This window comes from Osmerus eperlanus, chromosome 2 (assembly GCF_963692335.1).
Source record: "Osmerus eperlanus chromosome 2, fOsmEpe2.1, whole genome shotgun sequence".
Taxonomy (NCBI): domain Eukaryota; kingdom Metazoa; phylum Chordata; class Actinopteri; order Osmeriformes; family Osmeridae; genus Osmerus; species Osmerus eperlanus.
The window spans coordinates 24,466,936-24,484,026 of NC_085019.1; the positions used below are offsets into that span (position 1 = coordinate 24,466,936).

The 17,091-nt window shown below is 53.5% G+C and overlaps 1 protein-coding gene across 1 annotated transcript; it reads left to right on the plus strand.

The window, feature by feature from the left end:
• The first annotated feature begins 6,031 nt into the window (after positions 1-6,031).
• On the plus strand, positions 6,032-8,902 carry txn2 (thioredoxin 2). Its single transcript, XM_062481888.1, has 4 exons — positions 6,032-6,158; positions 7,066-7,301; positions 8,223-8,346; positions 8,645-8,902. Exons 2-4 carry the CDS (start codon positions 7,066-7,068, stop codon positions 8,759-8,761), a joined length of 477 nt encoding a protein of 158 aa, XP_062337872.1. The 5' UTR covers positions 6,032-6,158; the 3' UTR covers positions 8,762-8,902.
• Positions 8,903-17,091: the final 8,189 nt, after the last annotated feature.

The window sequence follows — 17,091 nt, forward strand, 5'->3', positions numbered from 1 at the left end:
TGTCAGCTCCGCCCACCACAGGCCATCGGGCCAATCGTGAAGCGGGCGTTTGGCCAAGGAATTCCACACGGCCAGGTGATTGGCTGAGAGCTGAGGTGGAGGGCGTGGTCATCATATGAATACCGTCATTCATAAAAACTGGGAATGACAACATTCCATAGAGGAGCTGGCTCCAACTGTTTATTTATTTATGTTCAAGTCAAAATAATATTATTGATGCTTTTAAGTCGTTTTCACACGCATAGCTCTGTCTGGCTGATGCTTTGTAAAAGGCTAGATAAATATACCCAGCTGTTCCGAGTGGACAAATTTAAGTCCCTTATAAACCAGGTAGAACAGTCTTATAAACCAGGTGGAACAGTCTTATAAACCAGGTGAAACCAGCAGTCTTATAAACCAGGTGGAACAGTCTTAGAAGCCAGGTGGATCCAGCTGTTTTATAAACCAGGTAGTCTCACTTCTCTATAGTGTGGCGAGACTTTTATGAAGACTTGTTGATTGAACTGCCCCCTTACTGTGACACACACATACACATGTGTGTTTGTTTATGTGTGTGTGTGTGTGTGTATGTGTGTGTGTGTGTGTGCGTGTGTGTGTGTGTGTGAGGTAGGGGAAGGACAGAGCTGGAAAAGGTGGGAGGCAGAAACAGATCAAACACCAAAACACATCTGTGAAGAGGGAGAGAGGGAGAGAGAGGGAGAGGGAGGGAGGGAGAGAGGGAGAGAGAGGGAGAGGGAGGGAGGGAGGGAGGGAGGGGAGAGAGGGAGGTAGGGAGGGAGAGAGGGAGAGAGAGGGAGAGGGAGGGAGGGAGGGAGGGAGGGAGAGGGAGAGGGAGAGGGAGAGGGAGAGGGAGAGGGAGAGGGAGAGAGAGAGAGAGAGGGAGAGAGAGAGAGAGAGAGAGAGAGAGAGGAGGGAGGGAGGGAGGGAGGGAGGGAGGGGGGGGGGGAGGGAAAGAGAGGCGGAGAGGGCAGGGTGGAGGAGAGAGAGCACAGGCTGTTCCAAAACAGAAGACAAGGTAAGGACAAACAAGCATAAAAGAAGAGAGAGAGAGGCAGAGAGAGAGAGGGAGAGAGGGAGAGGGAGAAAGGGAGGTGTATTTGAGACCTACAGTTATTTTTGAACCTAAAACAGGAACTATACTGTTGACTTCCCAACATCTCAAACAGGGGACAGGGCCCCAGAACACATAAACATCCACAAAACAAACACACACACAAACATACACACATTTAATACAAATACACATTATACAAATACACACACAAACATACACATATTTAATACAAATACACATTATACAAATACACACACACAAAAATATACAAATACACACACTCATGCACACACACAAGAGAAAGAGGGCTTGTGTGATGTTATAGTAGCAAGCTGTGTGATGTCACCAGCTGTGTGTTCTACAGCTCTGGGTCGCCATGGCGACAAGCTAGGCCTCACCCCCGGGTCTGACTATCCAGACAGGGTCATAGGTCAGATAGAAAGTAGGTCACCTGACCTTGTACCTGCATCCCTCTCCCCCCTCACCTCTGCTTCTTTCCCCTCACCCGCCTCTCCCCCTTTCACCTCCCACATACCCCCTCTCTCTCACCTCTCCCCCTCACCTCTCCCTCTCACCTCTCTCCCTCACCTCCCATTTCTCCCCCCTCACCTCTCTCCCTCATCTCTCACCTCTCCCCCTCATCTCTCCCCCTCATCTCTCCCCCTCATCTCTCCCCCTCACCTCTCACCTCCCCCTTTCCCCCCTCACCTCCAGGATATGACAGAGAGCACCCTTGTTCTCCCATCAGCCTCGTCCGCAGAGACCCTCAAACATCCCAGAAATCCCTGCAATTTCCGGTGCAGAGTTTACATGTGGGGGGGGCTGACATGTGGGAAGAGCCTCACAAACAGCCATGGCAGCATTCTGAAGGTAAACAGACTGGGCTGGGGGGGGGGCTGACACATGGGGGGAAGAGCCTGGGCTGGGGCTGACACATGGGGGGAAGAGCCTGGGCTGGGGGGCTGACACATGGGGGGAAGAGCCTGGGCTGGGGGGCTGACACATGGGGGGAAGAGCCTGGGCTGGGGCTGACACATGGGGGGAAGAGCCTGGGCTGGGGGGCTGACACATGGGGGGAAGAGCCTGGGCTGGGGGGCTGACACATGGGGGGAAGAGCCTGGGCTGGGGGGGGGGCTGACACATGGGGGGAAGAGCCTGGGCTGGGGGGGGGGCTGACACATGGGGGGAAGAGCCTGGGCTGGGGGGGGGCTGACACATGGGGGGAAGAGCCTGGGCTGGGGGGGGCTGACACATGGGGGGAAGAGCCTGGGCTGGGGGGGGGCTGACACATGGGGGGAAGAGCCTGGGCTGGGGGGGGGCTGACACATGGGGGGAAGAGCCTGGGCTGGGGGGGGCTGACACATGGGGGGAAGAGCCTGGGCTGGGGGGGGCTGACACATGGGGGGAAGAGCCTGGGCTGGGGGGGGCTGACACATGGGGGGAAGAGCCTGGGCTGGGGGGCTGACACATGGGGGGAAGAGCCTGGGCTGGGGGGCTGACACATGGGGGGAAGAGCCTGGGCTGGGGGGGGGCTGACACATGGGGGGAAGAGCCTGGGCTGGGGGGCTGACACATGGGGGGAAGAGCCTGGGCTGGGGGGGGCTGACACATGGGGGGAAGAGCCTGGGCTGGGGGGGGCTGACACATGGGGGGAAGAGCCTGGGCTGGGGGGGGGCTGACACACTGCCGCTCTGTTCACAGCCCAGCTCACAAACAACCTGCCTCTTTTTCTTTCCACTTCCTCCCCCCCTCCTCTCCTGGCTCCCCCCCCTCCCCTCCTGCCTCCACCTTAAGAGGGCTCCCTCTGTTGTTGAATCAAGGGAAGGACAGTATACAATGGTATTAGAATCTCAGTTTATTATGACGACACTCGTGTCACACTAAGCTTCATTTGGTGGCATGATCAATATTATTTTACTTTACATTTAGTAATTTAGCAGACGCTCTTATCCAGAGCGACTTACAGTAAGTACAGGGACATTCCCCTGAGGCAAGTAGGGTGAAGTGCCTTGCCCAAGGACACAACGTCACTCGCACGGCCAGGAATCGAACCGGCAACCTTCTGATTAATAGCCCGATTCCCTAACCGCTCAGCCATCTGACCCCTATTTCTTGTCATTGCGCTTAACAAGTGTAGAAAGTTACCATGTAGTGATGTGTTGATGCATGAGTTTTAATACAGTTGATACAACACAGAGAGTGAGAGAGGGAGTTTGTCTGTTAACTATCTATGGTTTTTGTCTGCATGTCATCTATTTATATGTCCATCCATCCATCCATCTTACATGGAGACACGGGCAGCATGACAGTCACCAGTGAAGAATCTCCTCGTGCTGTGCGCTACAAACAAGTCCTACCGCTCCAGTATCAGTCCTCCGGTAGCATCTGCCCAGTGGCGCGGGAAGGGGGGTGCTGAGGGTGCTGCAGCGCCCCCTAGCTGCAGGAAGGAAAAAATAAAGGTTTTTTAAATTAAATATAACGACATAATAAATAATTTTGCTTTGGGGAAGAAAATAGACGTGGGAAAAATGTGTTTGCTAGTTTTTAGTTATCACAGGCATGCATCTTGCTATATGGGGTTCACGGAAGTTGTTAATTGCTAACGGATAAAGAAGATCGTGAACGAACAGAACATTGATTTGATTTGATTTTTGATTTGAACATGGGCCAATTATAACTTTTTGTGTGTGAGCGAGCGCTAGTGAGCGAGAGACCGAGAGTGTTCATGTCCGAGTTTTTATTTTCCATATGCGACAAGTATTGCATATGCAACAACCCTTATTTTTTCCCCATGCAAATACTGTAGCCTAGATTATAGACAGTACCTCAGCACCCCCACTCAAAATACCTTCCTGCGCGTCTGCATTCGCCTGTCTTTACCTTCGTCCATCGCGGTGCTGTTTCCCGCGCGTCTGCTTATTGTTGTCTGCACTTTTCTGAGTTTTCTTTTTAAGATGAACTACTTCTCCGCGTGCCACACCTTCCTCCCTCCTTCCTCTCGCTTTCATCCCGTGAAATTGATGAAAGCGGTCCCCATTTATTATGTATGAGTGGGTCTGCGAGTCCGGGAACTTATTGAGTATGTTGGGATCCCAAACCTAGAGACCGACTTGACCTGCGTCCTCCGCTCGACCATCCCGTAACCTGGACATACTAACGGTCAGAGGTGTAGTCCAGGGTATACGCTGGTATACGGCGTATACCTACTTATTTTTCAGTCAGCATTGCGTATACCCACTTCTAAATCCCCCCTGATGCGCATCATTCAGTAATATCTGTGAGTCAGATTGCCTATTTTCTTCCTCGGGGATAGTGAAGCCATGACCCACCCTCCTCTGCCTCTAATTGGCTGGTACTCGCTGCTTTCACTGATTAGATTGGTTAACTTTAGGCATGAGGACTGATGAGCCAATCAGAGGCAGAGTAGGGCGGGTCATGCCGAGGAAAATATCGCTAATACCTCAGGTGCCAGTGAAAAAAAAACAAAAAAAAACTCAGGTGCCGGTGCCACTTGACTACGATAACGGCAGCAGACCAAACAACAGATGAAGAAATGACACAAGCGGCGGTGTGCCACCCCAGTTGATGGAAGACATCATTCTGAGGTAAGTTTTAAGGTGGTTTCCAAATGAATCATTATTTTAAACTACTGGCAAATTGCCAGTGACTGCACATTTAGAGGAGAAGAGATGTTGCCGCCAATAGTTAGTGCGAGTCGGCTAACGTTATGAAGCTAGCTACGTAGATTGGGATAATGTGGGGAAACCGGGGCATTGTTGGTTTTCAGTAAGTGTTTAATCAACCCAGTTCATAAGAATTTCATACCAGACTGATGAAACTGATTATCTCAATGTTTATGAAGCTTGTTTATTATTGTAAAGGTCTAAATTATAACGTTAGCCAAGTTACTAAGCCCTAAATTATAACATTAGCCAAGTTACTTAGCCCTAACTAACCTATATGATCTAGTTTAATTGCATAGTAGCTAAGCTGGTAGTTGATTTTTAAGTAAGTTAAAACACAAGAATGGGGACAAATAGTTTAAGATTCAGCCTAAAACAATATTGAGGTCTAATCAGGCTGTCTTATTTTGTATAGGGACAGGTAACCATGAAAAGGAAGGGAGATATTGCTGACTTTTTTGTAAAGAGGCACAAATCAGGCCCAGATCAGGCCCAGGCAGACCCCACCCCTAAAACCAGCAGCCCTGGCAGCTCTCAACCGGGAGCTAGCCAGGCAAGTCAGTGTGAGCATAGACAAGGATCCAGTCTACCACCAGACAGTGCAGTGTGAAAGCTCCTGCAGAAAGCAAATTTGTCTGGAATATACTGTAGTATGAGCAAAGGTCAGAAACCCAGTGCTGGGTTGAGAGAGTATATCACTGTTGATGTGTTGTTAATGCATATATTTTTGTTAATTGGTAACTAAATATTGTTGTAACATATTTTGTTGAATGATTTACCGGTAAATGAACATGTTCAAAACAAAGCATATAGCAATATGAACAATGTGCAAAAAATAATCGAAACACCATTTCCTGTTTGCCTCATGATAAATACATTTTACATTCATCCAGGCTGCTCTTGTGACCAGTAGTAACTACAAACTGCTCCTAATCAAGTCATGATCATTTTATAATAGTGTGCAAGTAGAAATTACATATTTTTGGGTAAACTAAATCATAGTCTTACATGTCACTGTTTCTAAAACAGGGCTTTTTTCTGGACTACTTAAAAAAAAAAAAAAGGTGAATACTGAGAGTATACCCACTTCTCCAGGGACCACTACACCACTGCTAACGGTATGATATCAGACTGTTGCCAGGTCTGCTACGTGGCTCTTTCAGAGTTTCTATCTTATCAGTTCGAGGGTTAGTAGAGTCCAAAACGACTAAACACAAACTGAGGTTATCCACCAAATAACCGTACACGTTGTTTACTCTATTGCCGTTCTCATATTGGCCGCAGGACGGCGCTACTCGCCTAAACGTGAGCTAGAGATCCTCTCAAAATAAAGTCAGCGGTCTCTTTTGTGTGTACTGTAAGCGGAAGTACATCATATATAGGGGTCCGGGCGGCCAAGAACATCTTCATCGCACAGCACGGTAAGCACAGAGCATTATTTATTGATGCCAGTACATCTGTAATATTGCTGCTGACATAGGTGAATTCGTGCTTAAATCTGGCACCGGTGTGAAACTCGTCCTGTTATATATCGAGAGAAAGTGGCCGCGAGGCAGGAGAGGAGAGTAGGAAGAAGCGGACAAAGTCACACGGAGGTTATTCGAAGAAAAAGCACTTCATAAACAGCCAGGCGGTGGGGGTTGCAAAACAGCCCAGATGAACCCTGTTCCCGGGGATGTTCAAGCGGCAGTTCACCCCCAGAAACACGGATAGCTAGCCTACCACGCTCCGGACCGCCCGCTATACGTCTTTACTGTCGTATGCGGGAGAAAAGATAACACCGATTTAGCAAACGAATACAAAATGTTACTATTTACAGGTTACCACGATTAGCTATCTTGCATTATCAGATTGCCCATCATGAAAATTATTGATTTAGAAGATCTCAAGTCATTAACAATATCTTAAATCTAGCCAGACGTGAACTCCCGTACGTGTTGTATAAGTTCTTGGAAACTTGGATTGAGTTGACAGCTAGCCTGCTTGCTGCCAGGTCGCCTTCTCACCAGCCTTTGACAGAGTAGAGGATAGGTGCCAATAGGGCAGATAACCTCGTGATGTCAAACCAGCTGACCTCAAAGATATGTAGCCCCACATACCTGACACTGAAGAGGTAAACAGGAAGTCTCTCTGTCTCTCTCCCATGTCCCAGGATATGGTGACCAGCTGTTCACAGCTCATAGCTTTGTTTTGGACTAGCCTTGTTTTGATAACAGCATTTTATCACATGTATTAATGAACTCTAACCCTCTTTCTGCTCCTCTCCTCCTGTCTCCTCTCTTCCCTCTCCTTTCTTCTGTTCCTACCCCTCCTCCTCTCCTCCTCCAGATGGCTCACAGGTTGCTTGTCTGCAGAGTTTGGTCCCTGTCTCTGAAAGAGCTTTGCAGCCCCTCCTCCTCCTCCTCCCCCTTCCTGCGCTCCTCCAGCGCCTCCCTCTCCTTCCTCTCCCCCTCCCTCCACCTCGCACCCCGTCGCCAGGTGTCCTTCAATGTGCAGGATCATGAGGACTTCACAGAGAGAGTCATCAACAACCAGCTGCCTGTCCTCATAGACTTCCACGCACAGTAAGTCCTGTGTGTGTGTGTGTGTGTGTGTGTGTGTGTGTGTGTGTGTGTGTGTGTGTGTGTGTGTGTGTGTGTGTGTGTGTGTGTGTGTGTGTGTGTGTGTGTGTGTGTGTGTGTGTGTGTGTGTGTGTGTGTGTGTGTGTGTGTGTGTGTGTGTGTGTGTGTGTGTGAGTGTGTGAGTGTGTGAGTGTGTGAGTGTGTGAGTGTGTGAGTGTGTGAGTGTGTGAGTGTGTGAGTGTGTGAGTGTGAGTGTGAGTGTGAGTGTGAGTGTGAGTGTGAGTGTGAGTGTGAGTGTGAGTGTGAGTGTGAGTGTGATACAGCCATGCGTATGTCTGGCAGCACTGCAGTGTTTCCATGAGGGATCAGACCAGTTGAGGACAGACAAGGGGGAGGTTAGGACAGGGGGGAGGTCAGGACAGGGGGGAGGTCAGGACAGGGGGGAGGTCAGGACAGGGGGGAGGTCAGGACAGGGGGGAAGGGCGGGACGGGGGGAGGTCAGGACAGGGGGGAGGTCAGGACAGGGGGGAAGGGAGGGACGGGGGGAGGTCAGGACAGGGGGGAGGTCAGGACAGGGGGGAAGGGAGGGACGGGGGGAGGTCAGGACAGGGGGGAGGTCAGGACAGGGGGGAAGGGAGGGACGGGGGGAGGTCAGGACAGGGGGGAGGTCAGGACAGGGGGGAAGGGAGGGACGGGGGGAGGTCAGGATGGGGGGTCAGGACAGGGGGGCGGGACGGGAACCCTAATCCTCCAGTGTGGAAGAGAGGAGACAATGTTATTTGTGTCCATAAGTGGTCGCAAACTTTCTGTGAAATAATAAGCAATACATTCCTTTTTAAATGTATGTAATAAATATAAATTATGAAGTGTGTTCAATAAATCAGAAGTATTGTGTGTGTGTGTGTGTGTGTGTGTGTGTTCCAGGTGGTGTGGTCCCTGTAAGATTCTGGGTCCCAGACTAGAGAAAGCTGTAGCCAAGCAGAAAGGCAAGGTTGCCATGGCGAAGGTTGACATAGACGACCACACAGACCTTGCTATTGAGTATGGGGTGAGTACTACAATATACAAGTACTATTACCAATACACACCAGTACTAGTACCAATACACACCAGTACTAGTACCAATAATAATAATAATAAGACTTTATTTATATGGAACATTTCATACAAGAATTGCAGCTCAAAGTGCTTTACATAAAGACAATAGACATTAGTACTTGTTATACTACTGCCCATTACTGACTGACAGGTTGTCTTTAAGCAGGTGTAATGAGATGGTAATTGTATACAGTATATGATAAGAATATTATGGGATGCATATGACAGTATGGTGCTTCAATCTTCAGGTGTCAGCGGTTCCTACGGTTATCGCCATGCGGGGTGGTGATGTCATCGACCAGTTTGTGGGGATCAAAGATGACGACCAGCTGGACTCATTCGTCAGCAAGGTCATTGGACAATGAACCTGTCAGTCATGGCCCTGTCCTCCAATCCCTGTCCTCCAATCTCTGTCCCACCCTCGTCCTGTCTGAACCTGGCCCATTCTACAGCACCAGAAAACCCTGTTCACCCTGGACTCTCTCTCTCTCTCTCACACACACACACGCGCACACACACATACACACACACACCCCTGCTCACCCTGGACTCTCACACACACACACCCCTGCTCACCCTGGACTCTCACACACCCCTGCTCACCCTGGACTCTCACACACACACACCCCTGCTCACCCTGGACTCTCACACACACACACCCCTGCTCACCCTGGACTCTCACACACACACACCCCTGCTCACCCTGGACTCTCACACACACACACCCCTGCTCACCCTGGACTCTCACACACACACACCCCTGCTCACCCTGGACTCTCACACACACACACCCCTGCTCACCCTGGACTCTCACACACACACACCCCTGCTCACCCTGGACTCTCACACACACACACCCCTGCTCACCCTGGACTCTCACACACCCCTGCTCACCCTGGACTCTCACACACCCCTGCTCACCCTGGACTCTCACACACACACACCCCTGCTCACCCTGGACTCTCACACACCCCTGCTCACCCTGGACTCTCACACACCCCTGCTCACCCTGGACTCTCACACACACACACCCCCATCACTAAGATATCTACTCTGTCTCGCTGTGTCTTGCCCATCAGTCTGCCCCAGGTGTGTAGTGATGGGGGTGTTCCTGTGTTCTACTGCATCGCCAGGTTCCTCTCCCCCCCTCGTCCTGTGCTCCAGTGGGGTGGTGGGGGTGTAGGGTACAGCTACAGGACAGTCTGTACTTGCAGCCTGGGAGAAGATTCACAGCAGAACACGACACAGTGAATGATGCTGCTCTCTGCAGCTCCCCCCTGTGTCCACATGAGGGCGCCCTTCCTCTAGAGTTCTGTAGTCACACACCACTCCACTGCCTGAGAGAGAGTGTTGTACAAAAGAGTGCAAGTGTTCTCAGAGCTTGTGTGTGTGTCCTGACTGTGAAATGTAAACAAGTGCAATCACAGTAGTGGTTGCTATGGTTATGGGTTTGATTTAGATATTATTTCAATGATGAGCTGTAATATTAACAAGTCAATACTGGGGAATAAAAGTGAGTTATATCTGGAGGTGTGTCTGTCTCAGGAGCTAGGAGTGGTCCTGACCTCTCTGATATTATGAATGATGATGCACACATACACACAAACCTACATGCACATTCATACACACAAACACACCACAGACAAGTCTTTATTGAAGAGACTCTTGGTTCGAGACCAGACTTGGTGACCCAGAGATGGTGGAGAGACTCTCTCTTCTCTCTCACTCCTCCCTCCCTCTGTCTCCCTCCATATCTCCCTCCATGTCTCCCCAGACTGCCCAGTTAGCAGAGCAGGAACGGAGTGCTGAAGTAGGATGATGGTGTGATGTTTGCTGCTAAAATGAAGAGCAGGATGATGTGTTGCTCTCCCTCCCTCTCTGCCTCTCCCTCCCTGCCTCCCCCCTCTCCCGTTCTCTCCCCCCCTCCCTCCCGTTCTCTCTCCCTCTCTGCCTCTCCCTCCCCCCCTCTCCCGTTCACTCTCCCTCCTTCTCTCCCTCCCCCCCTCCCGTTCTCTCTCCCTCCTTCTCTGCCTCTCCCTCCCTGCCTCTCTCCCTCTCTCTCCCTCCCCCCCTCTCTCCCTCCCTCTCTCCATGTAGTCCAGGTCAGGATGCATTTCTGACCCCAGTCTGAGAAAGTAGTACCTGAACCAGCAGGTGTTGTGTTGTCACATCCCGCCTGACGCCAGCTGAAGCTCTGTGTGACAGCCTGACAGCAGCTGTATTGTATTTCATTTGTATTGTCACTAAAAAGCAGTTGAAGCACCGTGTTCAGTGTGCTAGCCTGTCAGACATGACCGTTATCCAAGCAGACACATGGGCTCTGCAGCTGGTATCTCTGTCTGAACATGTCTGGGTGTTACTCACCTGACAGTTAGGTTAACGGACTGGAAGACTCACACACACACACTCCCTCAGACACTAAAACTAACACTATCCTACACATTCCTCAAACACACCCCTCCACCTAACACCTCACTAAATTACCCGTCTCGATCCATCAACTGTGATCATCTTCTCTCTGCCCCCCCTCCCTCCTGTCTGTCTGTCCCCCTCGCTCCTCCCTCACCTGAGCCCTCCCTCCTGTCTGTCCCCCTCGCTCCCCCCTCACCTGAGCCCTCCCTCCTGTCTGTCCCCCTCGCTCCCCCCTCACCTGAGCCCTCCCTCCTGTCTGTCCCCCTCGCTCCTCCCTCACCTGAGCCCTCCCTCCTGTCTGTCCCCCTCGCTCCTCCCTCACCTGAGCCCTCCCTCCTGTCTGTCCCCCTCGCTCCCCCCTCACCTGAGCCCTCCCTCCTGTCTGTCCCCCTCGCTCCTCCCTCACCTGAGCCCTCCCTCCTGTCTGTCCCCCTCGCTCCCCCCTCACCTGAGCCCTCCCTCCTGTCTGTCCCCCTCGCTCCCCCCTCACCTGAGCCCTCCCTCCTGTCTGTCCCCCTCGCTCCCCCCTCACCTGAGCCCTCCCTCCTGTCTGTCCCCCTCGCTCCTCCCTCACCTGAGCCCTCCCTCCTGTCTGTCCCCCTCGCTCCTCCCTCACCTGAGCCCTCCCTCCTGTCTGTCCCCCTCGCTCCTCCCTCACCTGAGCCCTCCCTCCTGTCTGTCCCCCTCGCTCCTCCCTCACCTGAGCCCTCCCTCCTGTCTGTCTGTCCCCCTCGCTCCTCCCTCACCTGAGCCCTCCCTCCTGTCTGTCCCCCTCGCTCCCCCCTCACCTGAGCCCTCCCTCCTGTCTGTCCCCCTCGCTCCTCCCTCACCTGAGCCCTCCCTCCTGTCTGTCCCCCTCGCTCCCCCCTCACCTGAGCCCTCCCTCCTGTCTGTCCCCCTCGCTCCTCCCTCACCTGAGCCCTCCCTCCTGTCTGTCCCCCTCGCTCCTCCCTCACCTGAGCCCTCCCTCCTGTCTGTCCCCCTCGCTCCTCCCTCACCTGAGCCCTCCCTCCTGTCTGTCCCCCTCGCTCCTCCCTCACCTGAGCCCTCCCTCCTGTCTGTCTGTCCCCCTCGCTCCTCCCTCACCTGAGCCCTCCCTCCTGTCTGTCCCCCTCGCTCCCCCCCTCACCTGAGCCCTCCCTCCTGTCTGTCTGTCCCCCTCGCTGCCACCTCACCTGAGCCCTCCCTCCTGTCTGTCCCCCTCGCTCCCCCCTCACCTGAGCCCTCCCTCCTGTCTGTCCCCCTCGCTCCTCCCTCACCTGAGCCCTCCCTCCTGTCTGTCCCCCTCGCTCCTCCCTCACCTGAGCCCTCCCTCCTGTCTGTCCCCCTCGCTCCTCCCTCACCTGAGCCCTCCCTCCTGTCTGTCTGTCCCCCTCGCTCCTCCCTCACCTGAGCCCTCCCTCCTGTCTGTCCCCCTCGCTCCTCCCTCACCTGAGCCCTCCCTCCTGTCTGTCCCCCTCGCTCCTCCCTCACCTGAGCCCTCCCTCCTGTCTGTCCCCCTCGCTCCCCCCTCACCTGAGCCCTCCCTCCTGTCTGTCCCCCTCGCTCCTCCCTCACCTGAGCCCTCCCTTCTGTCTGTCCCCCTCGCTCCCCCCTCACCTGAGCCCTCCCTCCTGTCTGTCCCCCTCGCTCCTCCCTCACCTGAGCCCTCCCTCCTGTCTGTCTGTCCCCCTCGCTCCCCCCTCACCTGAGCCCTCCCTCCTGTCTGTCTGTCCCCCTCGCTCCCCCCTCACCTGAGCCCTCCCTCCTGTCTGTCCCCCTCGCTCCCCCCTCACCTGAGCCCTCCCTCCTGTCTGTCTGTCCCCCTCGCTGCCACCTCACCTGAGCCCTCCCTCCTGTCTGTCCCCCTCGCTGCCACCTCAGCTGAGCCCCCCCTCACAGGTGTGTGTGAGGGGGGGGGGGGGGCAGGTAGCCCAGGGGCTTATGGGAAGTCTATTCTCTCCAGACATCCCCTCATCTGCTATGATGTCATCACACAGGGGCATAATTACATCATCTGCTATGACATCATCACACAGGGACATAATGACATCATCACACAGGGACATGATGACATGACAAAGGCCTGAAGGTTCTGGAGCTTCTCTCTGAGGTTAGCAGAAAGTCCTTCCTCACACACACTACCTCCATTAATGATCAACTACTCTCTCCCTCCCTCTCTCCCTCTGTTTTCTGTGCTGGTGCCCCCGCTGTGCCATTCTGAGTTTTATAATAAAATGGTGCTTGGTTACCTCTGTCTCATCCTCTGTGTGTGTGTGAGCATGTGTGAGTGTGTGAGTGTGAGAGAGAGAGAGAGAGAGAGAGAGGTAAGGGAGATGACGAAAGTCTGAGTTCACTGTAGCGTAACCCTACACCTCTTCCGCCAAAAACAATAGACCACACCCCCATCCTCTCTCCGCCTCTCTCTCTCTCTCTCTCTCTTACCATATATGGAGAAAAAGTCAGGGAAGACTGCGCCTGCTGAACTCACATACAGGGAGAGAGAGAGGGAGAGACAGAGAGAGAGGGAGAGGGAGAGAAAGAGAGGGAGAGCAGCAGAATTCCTGGGCTTCTCTCTCTCTTTACCTCCCTTTTTGTCTACCGCTGTCTCTACCTCTCTCTCTCTACCTCTGTCTCTGCCTCTCTCTCGCTACCTCTCTCTCTCTGCCTCTCTCTCTGTCTCTGCCTCTCTCTCTCTACCTCTCTCTCTCTACCTCTCTCTCTCTACCTCTCTCTCTGTCTCTGCCTCTCTCTCTCTACCTCTCTCTCTCTACCTCTCTCTCTGTCTCTGCCTCTCTCTCTCTACCTCTCTCAGTTCAGTATGCTTTATTGGCATGACAGTTCGGGTTGAGAAGACTGTCTCTGTCTCTACCTCTCTCTACCTCTCTCTACCTCTCTCTCTCTGGAAAGAAGACAAGAAAAGAAGGATCTAATTATCCCCCCCACGTTTTCCCTTTTCTCCACATTCCTGTGTTGTGTGAGTCAACATGCTTATCACCCTTCCTGAGAACTGATTACCAGACAACAGGGAGGAGGGAGGGAGGAAAGGGGGAGGAGAGAAGGATTTAGGGAGGACAACGATGAGAGTGACAGTGAAAACAATAAAAAGAGTTCTGCTTTCATTACAGCATGCTGGGAGGCAGAAAGGTAGGCAGGCAGGCAGGCAGAAAGGCAGGCAGGCAGGCAGGCAGGCAGGCAGGCAGGCAGGCAGACAGACAGACAGAAAGGCAGGCAGGCAGGCAGGCAGGCAGGCAGGCAGGCAGGCAGGCAGGCAGGCAGGCAGGCAGGAAGAGCTTGTCAAGAGAGACATGATCCCTGACCGCTGCTGAACCAAGCTGCTGTCTGACAGACACAACAACATATCCACTGATACTCAGAATGGTTTTGTCTGTGTGTGTCTGCTTGTGTCTCTGTGTGTGTGTGTGTGTGTGTGTGTGTGAGTGTGTGTCTGTGAGTGAGTGTGTGTGTGTGTCTGTGTGTGTGTGTGTGTGTGTGTGTATGAGTTTAGTTTAGTGCTTATCTAAAATGTACAGGATGCAGAGTCGTGTCAATCATCAAGCACACACACAAACTCTCCCTCTCTCCCGCACGCACACAAACACACACTCACACACACACACACACTACACTCACATTATGAGCTCACTGAGCATTGCACTCTCCAGTAGCTCTTGGGAAGTTGTGTGTGTGTGTGTGTGTGTGTGTGAGTGAGTGTGTGTTTGTGTGTGTGTGTGTGTGTGTGTTTGTGTGCGTGTGTGTGTGTTTCCTCTTTCCTTGACAGCCTGTAATGATGGGACACACCCACAGTTACACCCTGCTCTCAGGGAGGAGGGGGGGAGGGACACTGGGTCATTACAATGGAGTAGGGAGGAGGGAGGAAGGAGGAGGGAGGGGGGTGAGGGGAGGGAGGAGGGGAGGAGGGAGGAAGGAGGAGGGAGGGGGGTGAGGGGAGGGAAGAGGGGAGGAGGGAGGATGATGAGGGGAGGGAGGAGGGAGGAGGGAGGGGGGAGGGAGGAGGGAGGAGGGAGGAGGGAGGGGGGAGGGGGGAGGGAGGAGGGAGGAGGGAGGATGGAGGAGGGTGAGGGGAGGGAGGTCAAAAGTGTCCATATTTGGTGATCCAGCCTTTTCCTCTGTTTTGATCCCCTCTCTCTCTCTCTCTCTCTCTCTCTCTCCATCTCTCTGTGTTTGTTGTTCCAGTTTGGGCTGCTGGTGTATGTTGTGTCCTGAAGTAGGACTTTAGAAATATTTATCTTCCAGTCTCTCTCCCTCCCTCTTCCTCCCTCTCTCCCTTCTCCCCCTTTCTCTCACTCTTCTTCTCTTTCTTCCCTCATCTCTCCCTCCCCCCCAGCATCTGGTTCTGCTCAGGCAGTGTGACCTCTGACCCTGGGTGGTAGTTCCCAGGTCCGACCCAGAAGCCCTCGGCAGGATTCTACCAGCCACACGCCAGGTTCGTCACCGCGGAGAGCAGTGCACGCACGTTTACTTGTGTGTCTGTTTGCATGTGTGTGTGTGTGTCTGTTTGCATGTGTGTGTGTGTGTGTGTGTGTCTGTTTGCATGTGTATGTGTGTATGATACAGCTGCTAATCATTCATGAGAACAGACACAGGAACATTCCTGACATACTGAACACACAGAGAGCTGAACACACAGAGAGCTGAACACAGCCTCACAACCCCCAACATGTTACACAGGCTGCTGGAGGACACCCACCACAGCAGAGGCAGAAGGGACAGGGGGGGAAGCAGGGGGGCGGTAGGGGGGCAGTAGGGAGGCAGGGGGACAGGGGGGGCAGTATGGAGGCAGTAGGGAGGCAGGGGGACAGGGGGGGCAGTAGGGAGGCAGGGGGACAGGGGGGGCAGTAGAGAGGCAGTAGGGAGGCAGTAGGGAGGCAGTAGGGAGGCAGGGGGACAGGGGGGGCAGTAGGGAGGCAGTAGGGAGGCAGGGGGGACAGGGGGGGCAGTAGGGAGGCAGTAGGGAGGCAGGGGGACAGGGGGGGCAGTAGGGAGGCAGGGGGGGCAGGGAGGACAGGGGGGGGCAGTAGGGAGACAGGTGGGGCAGTAGGGAGGCAGGGGGACAGGGGGGGCAGTAGGGAGGCAGGGGGAACAGGGGGGGGGGGCAGGGGGGAGGGGGGGAGCAGTAGGGAGGCAGGGGGGGCAGGGGAGCAGCGGGGGCAGTAGGGAGGCAGGGGGGGCAGTAGGGAAGCAGGGGGGGGCAGTAGGGAAGCAGGGGGGGCAGGGGTCAGGTGACACTGTGATGTCTGCAGATGAAAACGAGTCAGCATGTCTCCTCTCTGATGTCCTCTGCTGCTCTCTGCCCTCCCAGCATCATCTGGGGAGACAGGGGGGAGACAAGGGGGGAGACAAGGGGGGGGGGACATGGGGGGAGACAAGGGGGGGGGCATGGGGGGGGACATGGGGGGAGACAAGGGGGGGGGGGCATGGGGGGGGGACATGGGGGGGCATGGGGGGGAGACAAGGGGGGGGACATGGGGGGGGCAGGGTGGAGGGGGAGAGAGTTTAGCTGTTATATCATTAGCCCCTTTTCCACTTTCATCTCTTCCACAGACCCCTCATCTCACACACACATTCTCACACACACTCTCATACACACACGTGTACAAACACACTCACACGCTCGCACACACTCTCACCCACACCTCCCCTCACCAGCCTGGTCTGTCTGTCTGTTTGTATCTCTAACCCCAGCAGTGAGACAGCTGGTTGGCAGCTGTAACATTAGTAAACATGCTGTAGTGTTGTTCTTAAGTGGCTGGTTCAAGTCAAATCCACATTTGTATTCGTATAACCTTGTCTACAATCCATGTGGAATTGGCTTGACAGATGTTAACGTATTTCCTCAAAGTAGACAATAGAAGTGGGATATATTCTATATTCTCATCTTCAACAGAGGTGAGTCTGTTTAGTGTCCTGATGACTGTACAGGACCGGATGATTCAGTCCATCCTTCACCCTCACTGGTACTTATATGGTCATGAAAATCCTTACCATGCACATACCACTTCCATTAACAAGCACCTCATCACGGACCTCCTCCTCTCTCCTCCTCTCGACTATTTCAAGTTCGGAGTTTTTATTTTTTGTTGCCCTGTGGCACTACGAATTTCCCCGGAACACGCCCCTCGAACTTCTCGATTGGTGGGATGATGCAGCATGATGCTCTGATTGGCTGAGAGAGGCTGAGCGGGTGGGAACATTCCACATTGGCCTGTCCTGCCCTGGACCGCACCCCGTTTGACAACGCAGAGAGTTTAACTAGTTGAGAGGGAGGGAGAAAGAAAGAAAA